Raw genomic sequence first — 14,743 nt, 5'->3', positions numbered from 1 at the left:
TGTGGCCTTCCCCCTCTGTGACATAGAGATCGTTAGATTTCTGCAATAAGCCTCTAATTGTGCAATGTGTATCTGCTGGCTGACAAAATAAAACCCCCTTCTTGCTTTCTTCCAGAAAGATACTGTGTGTTCTCAGATTACAGTTTATGGGGGGACAGTTTGCTGCCAGCTAGGTCATACAGAGGACAGCAGGAAGTCTTATACCCTGCTATCAGAGTGACACAGAGGTCACTCCATTAATCAAAGGCAAGGGCAGCAATGTCTAATGCAGATAGCATGACTTGTATGTTACTAACTCATGAGTTAGCAAAGTTTTCCATAGCAAGTCAATTAGAAATCACAGTGTGTGCAGCCATTACAGTTCTGGTCCAGACACCTCTGCTAACTTTTAAACCCTGTCGGAACATAGTCCAGGCCTGTTTTACCCTAATAGAGCAATAGCTCAATCAGCAACGCTCCCGTCTCTTAAGTAGACAAGGCGCACGTCTATAAGGATTCAGTCCCCACAATACCAGGGGTTATTTCATGTTCTGACAGGGCACTATGGCAAACGTCACCAACGGTGGACTCTGAAGTGTAATTTCTCCACAGGATAACCTTCGGTATTCCTGGTCATTGGAAGTTGGAACATCGCACTGTCACATATAGAGCTGGTTGTGGTGTGTACGCACAATACAATCCAGTGTGGGATCTGACTATGTAGTCGGATTTACATTCGGATCACATGCATGTAACATGCAGATCGCACATTTGAGATAATTTGACTTAGTATTCCTCCAGGCCTCTAGTAGCCTTGCACCCCAGCGGGGTAGCATTTTTGGGAGATGCAGCTGTGGAGGTGCAGTACAACTGTGTAATGGTTAACATTACTACCTCACGGCACTGATGTCAATCTATATTCATAACACACTGGATATGCCCAATCTCGTTTGAGATCACATGGGAACACCAGCTGTTGTAGATAACATGGGTTCCATTCAAACAACGCCATTACCCTAACTGTGTGGAGTTTATGTATATTTTCCCCGTAATTGCGTGGGATTACTCCAGGTACTCCCGTTTTCTCCCACAAACAATTCGGTTTGTCATTTCTTATGGTTCTCCTTTAAGTTATGTTAGCGGAGTAACACTGGCTGTAGCTTTTATAATTAAAGCTAATATGGCCTTGACTATGCATCCCTTCAGGGACGCAATCTCACTTTGGTAGACGTTTTACTGGTTGCCAATGTTGACGGCCTTGTTCATTTCAGCGCCACCATATGCTATATACCAATATGTTGCCTCTTAATCTGTACGACCTATTGTATAGGGGTACATGAATGCATATGTTTATGTTTGTAGGCATTTGTGTATGTACATGTGTATATATATACATGTACATACACAATATATATATATATATATGTGGATATATATAGCGGTGCTGGGCCAGCATTCTCGCTTCTTACATTCAAACAGCGGTTCGATTATAGTTTCCTGTTTGTTTGTTTTCTAATGTATCTACATACACATACATTATAACCAAAACTGAATCTTTTGGTAAATCTGTGTTTTATACACGCAACAGTACATCTTAAGGCATAGACTGGATAATGCTATTATGGAAAAGATGCTTCTGTCTTGAAACCTAAGTGAAAAAGACAGTCCTGTGGGATTTCTGCAAGGTAGAACCTTGGTTTCTAGGTCACCCTGTGCAGGTCCAGTCGGGTGATGCAAAAAGGGTGGTTTTTTATCAACCACTAGGGTGACACTCTGAGTGGGCCGGCTATGAGCCTACGGCCACACCACCCTGAACACGCCTGATCTCGTCTGATCTTGGAAGCCAAGCAGGGTCAGGCCTGGTTAGTACTTGGATGGTAGACCATCTGGGAATACCAGGTGCTGTAGGCTTAGGCCTCCCGCTTCTTCCAATGGGTGCAGCGCAAGATCCCGGCCTTGTTGGCAAAACTATACCGGCAGATGGACCCTCCCTTCGGAGGTGTTCCTGTGGTTGGTAGGCCATTGGGGTGGACCAATGGTGGATTGATGGCTGTGCGTCACATTTACCAGGTCACCCTGTATGTGTCCAGGTCTCGAGACCCTGCAGGTTACAGAGTCCACACTCTGTTATGTCAGTCCAGTGGCTATTCGTTCGGAGGTAGGCTTTTCCCCATTTTAGCTCCTCCTCAAAGTAATTTGTACATTAAAAGTGGAGGTGGGGGCACCTTAATCCAGGAGAATGTGGTTCTCGGATCTGTGAACCCTGTTAGGGGTCTCTCTTATCTGTCTGCCTCTGGGGCCAGAACTGCTCACAGGGCTGTTAAGACAACCTTATTAACAGCCACGGGATTGAATTCAATCCCAGAATTTACCGTTTGTCTAGGGTTTTGTCCTTTCGGTAGAAGTAGTGGGGGCTGGCCTCCGCCTATTTTCTTTAAAGGAACAGGGCTCGGCTCTCTCCTTTGTATTCCACAGCCTATGAGCTCTGTGGTATGATTTCCGCTCATTCTGGCAGGGGGTCCTGCAGATCCAACCTCTGGTTGTTAAAAACATGGTGGTTTGATAAAATCTTTCTCTGATTCTTTGGGCCCTTTAGGGCTCTTTACAGGCTAACTGGGACAACTGTTTTCCTGTTGACCGTTGCTGCTGGGTGTCTGCCCGGTAGGCTCTGTCAGGTCAATCGCCCTTCATGGTCTTTTATTCTCATAGAACGGATTCTTTGAAACATTACTTTACACCTCACAAGGTGGTTCCAGAATTTCAGGTCATCCAGGAGATAGTGATCCCTGCCCTTTGTAGGCCGGCGGTCTCTCCTAGGCAGCAATCAACTGGAGGTGGTCTGTGCTTTGCACGTCTATGTACATCACGCTGTAATACCATCTGACTCTCTCTTTATCCACTAAAGAATTCATAAGAGGGGCTGGTCTGCTACCATGCAGACTATTGCCAGCCGATATCTGCGGTCGTTTATCAAGCAGGATTCCTTGTTCACCTCACTCCCTGTTCTTGCAGGGGTACGGGCTCATTTCACTACATCTGTGGGTGTGTTTCGGGCTTTTACAGGTGGTGCAACGGCAGAGCAACTTGGCAAGGCGGCAACTTGGTCGTCTGCCAACGATTCCTTACGCTTTTTTTGCGTTTGTTATGTTTGCCTCTCAGAATTTGGCGTTCGGCCAGAATATAATGGCCGCGGCACAGGCGCGTCCCCACCCTTAGGTGGCTGCTTTAGGACATCCCAATGTAATCCCTCTGGCCCCTGACGTCTGCCGCAGAAGAAACTGAGATTTATGTCTTACCTGTTAAATCTCTTTCTTCGAGGACGTCAGGGGCCACAGGGATCCCTCCCTGCCGCGCCTGCTTCATGGTATTGAAGTTCATAGTTCCTCTGTTGAGTGAACTTAGTTTAAAGTTCCTTTGTTGAGGTACTTACACATGTCACAGTTATGGTTCCTATGTTGAGCAACCACACACACATATATTAGTTGAATGTGTTACTGTATGGGTTTCTCTTCCTTCTATCTTGTCTCCTGCCTGGCTTTGGGAAAAACTGAAAGTAAGCTAGCCTAGGAGGCGGGGTAGAGGAGGGAGGAGCCAGGGCTGTCTCTGGGCAGTCCAGAAGTTTTATCCTTTCTGGTGCTGGAAAGGTCGTGACCTCACTCTCTACCCAATGTAATCCCTGTGGCCCCTGACGTCCTCGAAGAAAGAGATTTAACAGGTAAGACATAAATCTCAGTATCCACGTCGGCGTGGAGTTGATTTTATATAGTGTAGCGAGCCACCGAGCCCAATGCGTGGCGAGCGGACGCGGAATACATGTAAAGTAATACGCGGCCCCTCGCGGGGCTCGCCGCGCTTCGGGCTCGGTGGCTCGCCACACTATATAAAATCAACTCCACGCCGACGTGGATAGAGGGGGTATGAAAAGGTCGGAGGACACGTACCGCCGCCCCTCGCGGGCTCGCTGCGCTCGTCACGCTTCGGGTTTGCGTTGATAGTGGGGGTGGCGTGGGGGTGCATTTAACACTGGAAGCACCCATTAGAAATCGTATAGGGGCTTATACAATTTAAAATTGCATCGCATTGCATGCGGGCATATGGCATGCGATGCGATGTCATACAACTTAATATCGTGGGCGCCGTGCTAGGAAACAAGTACCGAGAATAGTCACTGCCACCAGGCTCCTTCCCCTGCACCGGGAACCACTTACTACTTGGTGCGTGCACCTGCTGCAGCGCCTCTTTGCTGGGTCCTCATGGTTACTGCGGGTCATGGCTGCTGCATGGTAATCAGAGCAATAAGCACAACACAGGACAGGACAGCCGGGGGATGGCTGAGAGTTAGGTCTTATGTGTAGGTCCCAGAAGTACAGCAGGTGGAGGCGTCTTGCCTGGGCGAGTAGTGTAACATGGGGCGTTTCTGCCATTGTCTATACACTTACACAAGTTAGTATGTGGTGCCCGCTGTTCCTGTAACACGTCCAGGCTGAGTCAGCGTGTGACATACATGTAACGTGGTACTCGGGGGCAGGCGGTGGTCTCCTCATTACTCAGTAGGGAAGTCCTCCCCTCCTCACATTGCTATACTTACTGTAATTTAATGCTCTGTACCCATTCCGAGCAGGTGGGCGCAGCGCTAGAAATCCCGCAGACCCCTGTGAGACCCCTATGTACTCTCCGGGCTGTACATAGAATAACTATACCTACTGTAATGTAATGCTCTGTACCCATTCCCCGCAGGTGGGCTCAGCACTAGAAATCCCGCAGACCCCTGTGAGACCCCTCTGTGCTCTCCGGGCTGTATATAGTATAACTATACCTACTGTAATGTAATGCTCTGTACCCATTCCCCGCAGGTGGGCGCAGCGCTAGAAATCCCGCAGACCCCTGTGAGACCCTTCTGTACTCTCCGGGCTGTGTATAGAATAACTATACCTACTGTAATGTAATGCTCTGTACCCATTCCCAGCAAGTGGGTGCAGCGCTAGAAATCCCGCAGACCCCTGTGAGACCCCTCTGTACTCTCCGGGCTGTATATAGAATAACTATACCTACTGTAATGTAATGCTCTGTACCCATTCCCCGCAGGTGGGCGCAGCGCTAGTAATCCCGCAGACCCCTGTGAGACCCCTCTGTACTCTCCGGGCTGTACATAGAATAACTATACCTACTGTTATGTAATGCTCTGTACCCATTCCCCGCAGGTGGGCGCAGCGCTAGAAATCCCGCAGACCCCTGTGAGACCCCTCTGTACTCTCCGGGCTGTATATAGAATAACTATACCTACTGTAATGTAATGCTCTGTACCCATTCCCCGCAGGTGGGCGCAGCGCTAGAAATCCCGCAGACCCTTGTGAGACCCCTCTGTACTCTCCGGACTTTACATAGAATAACTATACCTACTGTAATGTAATGCTCTGTACCCATTCCCCGCAGGTGGGCGCAGCGCTAGAAATCCCGCAGACCCCTGTGAGACCCCTCTGTACTCTCCGGGCTGTACATAGAATAACTATACCTACTGTAATGTAATGCTCTGTACCCATTCCCCGCAGGTGGGCGCAGCGCTAGAAATCCCGCAGACCCCTGTGAGACCCCTCTGTACTCTCCGGGCTGTACATAGAATAACTATACCTACTGTAGTGTAATGCTCTGTACCCATTCCCCGCAGGTGGGCGCAGTGCTAGAAATCCCGCAGACCCCTGTGAGACCCCTCTGTACTCTCCAGGCTGTATATAGAATAACTATACCTACTGTAATGTAATGCTCTGTACCCATTCCCCACAGGTGGGCGCAGTGCTAGATATCCCGCAGACCCCTGTGAGACCCCTCTGTACTCTCCAGGCTGTATATAGAATAACTATACTTACTGTAATGTAATGCTCTGTACCCATTCCCCACAGGTGGGCGCAGCGCTAGAAATCCCGCAGACCCCTGTGAGACCCCTCTGTACTCTCCGGGCTGTATATAGAATAACTATACCTACTGTAATGTAATGCTCTGTACCCATTCCCCGCAGGTGGGCGCAGCGCTAGAAATCCCGCAGACCCCTGTGAGACCCCTCTGTACTCTCCGGGCTGTATATAGAATAACTATACTTACTGTAATGTAATGCTCTGTACCCATTCCCAGCAGGTGGGGGCAGCGCTAGAAATCCCGCAGACCCCTGTGAGACCCCTCTGTACTCTCCGGGCTGTATATATAATAACTATACCTACTGTAATGTAATGCTCTGTACCCATTCCCCGCAGGTGGGCGCAGCGCTAGAGATCCCGCAGACCCCTGTGAGACCCCTCTGTACTCTCCGGGCTGTATATAGAATAACTATACCTACTGTAATGTAATGCTCTGTACCCATTCCCAGCAGGTGGGGGCAGCGCTAGAAATCCCGCAGACCCCTGTGAGACCCCTCTGTACTCTCCGGGCTGTATATATAATAACTATACCTACTGTAATGTAATGCTCTGTACCCATTCCCCGCAGGTGGGCACAGCGCTAGAAATCCCGCAGACGCCTGTGAGACCCCTCTGTACTCTCCGGGCTGTATATAGAATAACTATACCTAATGTAATGCTCTGTACCCATTCCCCGCAGGTGGGCGCAGCGCTAGAAATCCCGCAGACCCCTGTGAGACCCCTCTGTACTCTCTGGGCTGTATATAGAATAACTATACCTACTGTAATGTAATGCTCTGTACCCATTCCCCGCAGGTGGCTGCAGCGCTAGAAATCCCGCAGACCCCTGTGAGACCCCTCTGTACTCTCCGGGCTGTATATAGAATAACTATACTTACTGTAATGTAATGCTCTGTACCCATTCCCTGCAGGTGGGCGCAGCGCTAGAAATCCCGCAGACCCCTGTGAGACCCCTCTGTACTCTCCGGGCTGTATATAGAATAACTATACTTACTGTAATGTAATGCTCTGTACCCATTCCCCGCAGGTGGGCGCAGCGCTAGAAATCCCGCAGACCCCTGTGAGACCCCTCTGTACTCTCCGGGCTGTATATAGAATAACTATACCTACTGTAATGTAATGCTCTGTACCCATTCCCCGCAGGTGGGCGCAGCGCTAGAAATCCCGCAGACCCCTGTGAGACCCCTCTGTACTCTCCGGGCTGTACATAGAATAACTATACCTACTGTAATGTAATGCTCTGTACCCATTCCCTGCAGGTGGGTGCAGCGCTAGAAATCCCGCAGACCCCTGTGAGACCCCTCTGTACTCTCCGGGCTGTACATAGAATAACTATACCTACTGTAATGTAATGCTCTGTACCCATTCCCCGCAGGTGGGCGCAGCGCTAGAGATCCTGCAGACCCCTGTGAGACCCCTCTGTACTCTCCGGGCTGTACATAGAATAACTATACCTACTGTAATGTAATGCTCTGTACCCATTCCCCGCAGGTGGGCGCAGTGCTAGAAATCCCGCAGACCCCTGTGAGACCCCTCTGTACTCTCCGGGCTGTACATAGAATAACTATACCTACTGTAATGTAATGCTCTGTACCCATTCCCCCCAGGTGGACGCAGCGCTAGAAATCCCGCAGACCCCTGTGAGACCCCTCTGTACTCCCCGGGCTGTATATAAAATAGCTATACCTACTGTAATGTAATGGTCTGTACCCATTCCCCACAGGTGGGCGCAGCGCTAGAAATCCCGCAGACCCCTGTGAGACCCCTCTGTACTCTCCGGGCTGTACATAGAATAACTATACCTACTGTAATGTAATGCTCTGTACCCATTCCCCGCATGTGGGCGCAGCGCTAGAAATCCCGCAGACCCCTGTGAGACCCCTCTGTACTCTCCGGGCTGTATATAGAATAACTATACCTACTGTAATGTAATGCTCTGTACCCATTCCCCGCAGGTGGGCGCAGCGCTAGAAATCCCGCAGACCCCTGTGAGACCCCTCTGTACTCTCCGGGCTGTATATAGAATAACTATACCTACTGTGATGTAATGCTCTGTACCCATTCCCCGCAGGTGGGCGCAGTGCTAGAAATCCCGCAGACCCTTGTGAGACCCCTCTGTACTCTCCGGACTTTACATAGAATAACTATACCTACTGTAATGTAATGCTCTGTACCTATTCCCCCCAGGTGGACGCAGCGCTAGAAATCCCGCAGACCCCTGTGAGACCCCTCTGTACTCTCCGGGCTGTATATAGAATAACTATACCTACTGTAATGTAATGCTCTGTACCCATTCCCCGCAGGTGGGCGCAGCGCTAGAAATCCTGCAGACCCCTGTGAGACCCCTCTGTACTCTCCGGGCTGTATATAGAATAGCTATACCTACTGTAATGTAATGCTCTGTACCCATTCCCCGCAGGTGGGCACAGCGCTAGAAATCCCGCAGACTCCTGTGAGACCCCTCTGTACTCTCCGGGCTGTACATAGAATAACTATACTTACTGTAATGTAATGCTCTGTACCCATTCCCTGCAGGTGGGTGCAGCGCTAGAAATCCCGCAGACCCCTGTGAGACCCCTCTGTACTCTCCGGGCTGTACATAGAATAACTCTACCTACTGTAATGTAATGCTCTGTACCCATTCCCCACAGGTGACCGCAGCGCTAGAAATCCCGCAGACCCCTGTGAGACCCCTCTGTACTCTCCGGGCTGTATATAGAATAACTATACCTACTGTAATGTAATGCTCTGTACCCATTCCCCGCAGGTGGGCGCAGCGCTAGAAATCCCGCAGACCCCTGTGAGACCCCTCTGTACTCTCCGGGCTGTATAGAGGAAGAGAACAGGACAGTGACAGAGGAATATCAGGTAGAGGAACCTGCTCCGACCTCTCCTCCTTGTACATCCGCTTCTCACAGTGCAGGATATTGTGTTATTCCCATGTCCCCGCCCCCTGTGCGTGTGTGTTTCTTATAGCAATGTCCCGTGTAACATGTGGGTGGGACACGTATGTGACCTATATCCTTGTATGTAAAGATAAGGGGCCACGGTTAAGTTGCAAGTATAGTGAGTAAATTTAAGGAGAAACAAGTACATTTACAGAGGAGAAAGTCCCAACAGACCTCTAATAACTGAAAGTGAATAAATCAATGGGGCCAGATGGGATACATCCAAGGATACTAAAAGAACTTAAAGGGGAGCTGGTAAAACTATTAACAGAATTAATCAAACAGGCACTAGCTACTGGAGTAATACCAGAGGACTGGAAAACAGCGAATGTAGTCCCACTGCACAAAAGTGGAAGCAAGGAAGAGGTAAGCAACTTTGGACCAGTGAGCCTTACATCAGTAGTAGGGAAATTGATGGAAACACTCTTAATACAAAGAGTTGTAGAATATCTCAAAATCAGCAATTTACAGGATCGGAAACAGCATACGTTTACTGGGGGAAGATCATGTCAAACAAATCTTATTGACTTTTGACCTGGTGACTAAAGTAATAGATCAAGGTGGGGCTGTAGATGTAGCTTATCTAGACTTTAGTAAAGCTTTTGACACTGTCCCACATCGCAGACTGTTAAATAAACTTGAAAGCTTGGGATTGGATTGTAAGATAGTTGAATGGATAAGAGCGTGGTTGCAGGACAGAAAACAGAGAGTTGTAGTAAACGGAGTACAGTCAAAGGAGGGAAAGGTTACAAGTGGAGTACCCCAGGGATCTGTACTTGGACCAGTGCTTTTTAATATCTTTATTGGTGATATTGCAAATGGAATTGAGGGTAAAATGTGCCTTTTTGCAGATGACACAAAGGTATGCAACAGGGTAGACACACCAGGATGGGTAAAACAAATGATTGAGGATCTAGGTAGATTAGGGAAATGGTCAAGAGCATGGCAACTACAGTTTAATGCCAAAAAATGCAAAATCATGCACTTGGGTCTCAAAAATCCAAAGACTAAATATAGTATAAATGGTACTATAATGGAAACTACTGAGGAAGAGAGGGATCTAGGTGTCACTATTTCAGGGGACTTAAAGGCAGGTAGGCAATGTAACAAAGCAATGAAGAAGGCAAGTCAGATGCTTGGTTGCATAGGGAGAGGTATCAGCAGTAGAAAGAAAGAAGTAATAATGCCACTGTATAGGTCATTGGTACGACCTCATCTAGAGTATTGTGTTCAGTTCTGAAGGCCATATCTCCAGAAGGATATAAATACATTAGAGACTGTACAAAGAAGAGCAACTAAAATGGTGCATGGCCTACATCACAAAACATACCAGGAAAGACTAAAAGATCTTAATATGTATACTTTAGAGCAGAGAATGGAAAGGGGGGACATGATAGAAACCTTCACATATATCAAGAGTTATAACAAGGTCCAGGTGGGAGACATTCTTCACAGGAAGAGGAGCAGCAGAACACGAGGACATGCACTGAAACTAGAGGGAGGAAGATTCAGGGGAAATTTAAGGAAGAATTACTTCACAGAAAGAGTAGTAGATAAGTGGAATAGCCTACCATCAGAGGTGATAGAGGCAAATACAGTAGTACAATGTAAACATGCTTGGTATAGGCATATTGATATCCTTACAAAGAAATGAGGATCAAATATGGTTTGAGGTAACATTTGAAAAAGGGGCAGACTAGATGGGCCAAGTGGTTCTCATCTGCCATCACATTCTCTGTTTCTATGACAGGCTGAGCCGGGACCCGTGATCTATCACCAGCAGTGTAAGGAAGAGGCCGTTCCCGCTGAGATCAGCCCAGGTGAGAGACGCAGACGCTCTGGGGGTACAATATTGCTGTATGGGGGGATATGTATATTACTGGGAATGTGGGGTACATGTTACATGTATATGGTCATCCCTGACCGATCCCTGGTCCCATCACAGTAAGTATAACAGTCTGTGTTTCCCGGTCGCTGCTGACTGCGGCGCTGCAGGAGAACGGACCATTAGCCGGGAGTCTGGATACGGTGGTTTTTATTTGCATGACTTTGGTTCTATGTTACTCCGCCATATCCGTCACTATAATGTGTTTGTGTCGGCTGAGTTCTTCTTTTGCATTACCAATTATACAGATACATGTGTGTGCCCCTTCCCCACAGGTGGGTGTAATCCTACACATCCCGCAGACCCATATGAGACCCCTCTCTATACTCCGGGGTGTATGGGAGAAGAGAACAGGATGATCAGCCAGGATTATCAGGTAGAGGAACCCGGTCTGACCTCTCCCAGCTCTGCTTCCTCTCATGTCTCACAGTGCAGGATATTGTGTTATTCCTGTGTCCTCGTCCTGTGTATGTCCTATGTAACGTGTGGGTGGGACACGTACAGTATGTGACACATGTTCTTGTATGACAGGCTGTACCGGGAGACGGGATGGGTTACCAGCAATGTAAAGAAGAGGCCGTCCCTGCTGAGATCACATCAGGTGAGAGAGTCTGAACAGAGGGGTGTATTCGGGGAGGGGGAGGTGGAAAATCAGGGCCCCACACACAGCACAATTTTCAGGCACTTTCTGAGCGATTTTACTAAATCGCTCAGAAAATGCCTGAAAATGCATGTAAATCGCTGTGTATATAGCCCACACAGCGATTTACATGCGCGCCCCCGCCGTTCTGAATCTGCACAAGATTCAGAATGGCCCGGTCAGTCAATTCATAACAGTCGCTCAGAAGCTCCTGCTCATCTCCCGCATGTGTGGCGCAGGGATGAGCAGGGCCATCTGAGCGACTGTCATGCCGGAGCACGCTGCCCAGATGAAGCCCCGCTGCTACCGACCTTGAAGCCCCGCTGCCGCCGCCTGGAAGCCCCGCTGCCGCCGCCTGGAAGCCCCGCTGCCGCCGCCTGGAAGCCCCGCTGCCGCCGACCTAGAAGCCTCGCCGCCGGAGCCCAGCTGAAGAAACGCTTCCTGGACCTGCCGGGTGCCGCGCCCGCCCTCTGCAGTCAGATGGAAGCTGCAGTGAGAGGACGCGACGCTGGAAGACACCGGAGTTGGTAAGTATATACTATTTTTTTTACACTGTGCCACCAACGGTTGAGGGGAGAGGGGGATGCCACACTATACCACCAACGATTAAAACTTTTTATGGGGGAGACTACCACCAACTATGAAATGTTTGGGGGGGAAGTCACTGTTCCACTAATGACATATTTATTTTCAGCAGCCAGTATCCATTTATTGTTTCATTATATATATATATATATATGTGTGTGTGTGTGTATGTGTATATATATATAGATATATATATATATATATGTGTGTATATATATATATATATGTATATGTGTATGTATATATATATATATATATATATATATGTGTGTTCCTGACACAGTCCCATCCCAGGACTCCGATGATTTATGTATTACCTAAAATACATAAGACGTTGGTACGGCCGCCTGGGAGACCGATTATCTCCTCATGCGGCTCACTGTTTCAGCCCATTTCACAATATATTGATTTTTGGCTACAGCCTGTGGTTCAGAAGATGGATTATTTTCTTAAGGATACCACTGATTTTATTTTAAAGCTGGAAGCACTTGGCACTTTACCCACCTCGAGTCTTTTGGTAACCCTCGATATTACCAGCTTGTATACCAACATTGCTCATGAGGATGGCTTGGACTCGGTCAGGGTGCTGGTGTCCTCCAGTCCACACTACTCAGGTCCACCAGTTGAATTTTTGTTGTTACTTATGGATATTGTGTTAAAAAAGAATTATTTTTTGTTCCAAAATTCTTTTTATTTGCAGTTAAGAGGAACTGCCATGGGTTCCAACATGGCACCGGCTTATGCAAATTTATTTATGAGTATATATGAAAAACAACACATTATGTCACATCCCATTTTTTCTAAGTTTATACATTTTTATGTTCGTTATATTGATGACATTTTTTTTGTGTGGACTGGGGGCCCCCAGCTCCTGACCGAGTTCATCGACATCCTCAATGATCTGGACACCACCATCAGGTTTACGTTAGCATTTAGCACAGTTAACATCAGTTATCTAGATGTCAGTATTTCTAACACTGCGGGCACCCTGAGTACTTGTGTTTTCAGAAAATCCACTGACAAAAATTCCCTTCTGTCAGCTGACTCCTTTCACCCTGCGGCCCTAAAAAGAGGGTTACCACTATCGCAATTATTAAGAGTTGTGAGGATCACCTCTGATCGAGAGGCGCTGTCAGAAGCCCTTGATGTAATGGGCCAACGTTTTATTGAAAGAGGCTATGCTCAAAGCGAAATTGAGGATGCGATTGATCACTGTTTACAACTACCTCGAGAGCAAACCTTGACGAGTCAAAATAAAGATGCTACCTCGGATCGTCTGGTCTTTTCATCGACCTATTCCATCGCTTCAGCACATATTCGTAATATAATTTTAAAACATTGGCATATAGTGCAGACAGACGAAGTGTTGGGACCTTTTTGCCAAAAAGCCCCCCTCTTTTGCTATAAGAGGAGTAACAACTTAAGAGACATCTTGGCAAGTTCGGATATCGGACCTATCACCAACAGCCATTGGCTCAAAGCCAAAAATGGAGTGACCAAATGTCACAATTGCGTGAACTGCCAATTTTTGTGCACGGGTACGAGGTTCACCAACCCCTTGGATAACGTCTCATATGACATACGTCACCATCTCAACTGTGACAGTCGATACGTTGTATACGTCATTTTTTGTACGTGCAATTTGTTGTACGTTGGTAAGACGATTCGTCTCCTCAAAGAACGAATTGCGGCACATCGGTCCTCAATTAAAAAAGCTTATAAAACCATTGACTGCAACACTCCACCAGTAGCCAAGCATTTTGCTATGGCTAAGCATACTTTAAAAGACTTCCATTTTATGCCCATTGATCAAATCCCCCCCTTGAGAAGAGGAGGGGATCGTAATAAGTTATTACTACAACGGGAATGTCAGTGGATTAGTCGTCTTAATTGTATTACTCCCAGGGGCCTCAACGAATATCAATCACTGCATTGTTTTCTTTAAATACCTGTCTTAGGGTGGTGTCCAGTATAGTAGTATTTATATATTATGTATTTTTGCCTGCCTTTCCTTCTAATGTTTCTTTTATCTTTTTCTTATTTTTTTATTTTTCTCTACATACTTGGTTTTTTTCTCTTGTGCATTTTTTCAGTCCTTCATTTATTTGTATATATATGTATTATATTGTTGTGCTATCTGCTGGCTTTATATATATTACAGTAACAGCGCTTTTTTCTGTAGTATTGGACTCTTATCCCCCCTTTTTTTCGCAGCTCTAATTTAGGCAATTTTTTTTCAGTGGGTTAGAGAATGGAGTCCAACCACGGCAGCAACCGGATGTTTACCGCTGCTGCCATGGTGATCCTCCCGTCCGCGCACTTCCGCCGCCCTGCACGGCGTCTGCAGCAGCGTGGCTACGTTGCCATGGTAGCAGAGCGCCGGCAGTGGGTCCCGTAGCGATGACGTCAGCGGTGGTGATCGTCAGCGTGGACAGGTGAGTTTGATTACCGGCGTAGTTGTTACTGGTATATATGGGGCTAGCAGAAGCATTGCAATCCATGCCCATGATGAAGGTGCATCTCCTTGCACCGAAACGGCTGTCGGTATGATTGCTTCTAGGAGTTCCAGGGTGACTTTATACATTATGCTCTCCTCCTCACCGAGCTGCTAAGTATCCCCCTGCTCCTGATGTTTTTATGTCTGTTTTCTGCACTTATGCCATTAAAATGATTTTTTGATATTTTTTCACTAAAATCCGGATGCTGCTGGTTTTTTAATACTACATATATATATATATATATATATATATATATATAAATTGGTTTGGCGGCCTGGCACTCTCCCAACGGGGTACAG

General features: G+C 47.4%; 1 protein-coding gene and 1 non-coding gene across 4 annotated transcripts in view; both read left to right on the top strand.

The window, feature by feature from the left end:
• Positions 1 to 14,743, top strand: part of LOC146058244 (uncharacterized) — a 65,920-nt gene that overhangs the window by 41,036 nt on the left and 10,141 nt on the right. For all 3 annotated transcript variants that reach the window (XM_083170438.1, XM_083170436.1, XM_083170437.1), the window contains exons 7-10: positions 8,656 to 8,756; positions 10,587 to 10,656; positions 10,997 to 11,097; positions 11,253 to 11,322. In XM_083170438.1, coding sequence (XP_083026564.1) covers positions 8,656 to 8,756; positions 10,587 to 10,656; positions 10,997 to 11,097; positions 11,253 to 11,322 — 342 coding nt within the window. The remainder of the gene's footprint in view (positions 1 to 8,655; positions 8,757 to 10,586; positions 10,657 to 10,996; positions 11,098 to 11,252; positions 11,323 to 14,743) is intronic.
• Positions 1,772 to 1,890, top strand: LOC146060983 (5S ribosomal RNA). The gene has a single exon (XR_014470547.1). It is a non-coding gene; the product is annotated as a 5S ribosomal RNA (ribosomal RNA).

Source organism: Crinia signifera, chromosome 2 (genome assembly GCF_055691185.1).
Source record: "Crinia signifera chromosome 2, ASM5569118v1, whole genome shotgun sequence".
NCBI lineage: Eukaryota > Metazoa > Chordata > Amphibia > Anura > Myobatrachidae > Crinia > Crinia signifera.
The sequence above is the reverse complement of the archived record's forward strand: the minus strand, read 5'-3'. Positions and strand labels throughout refer to the sequence as shown.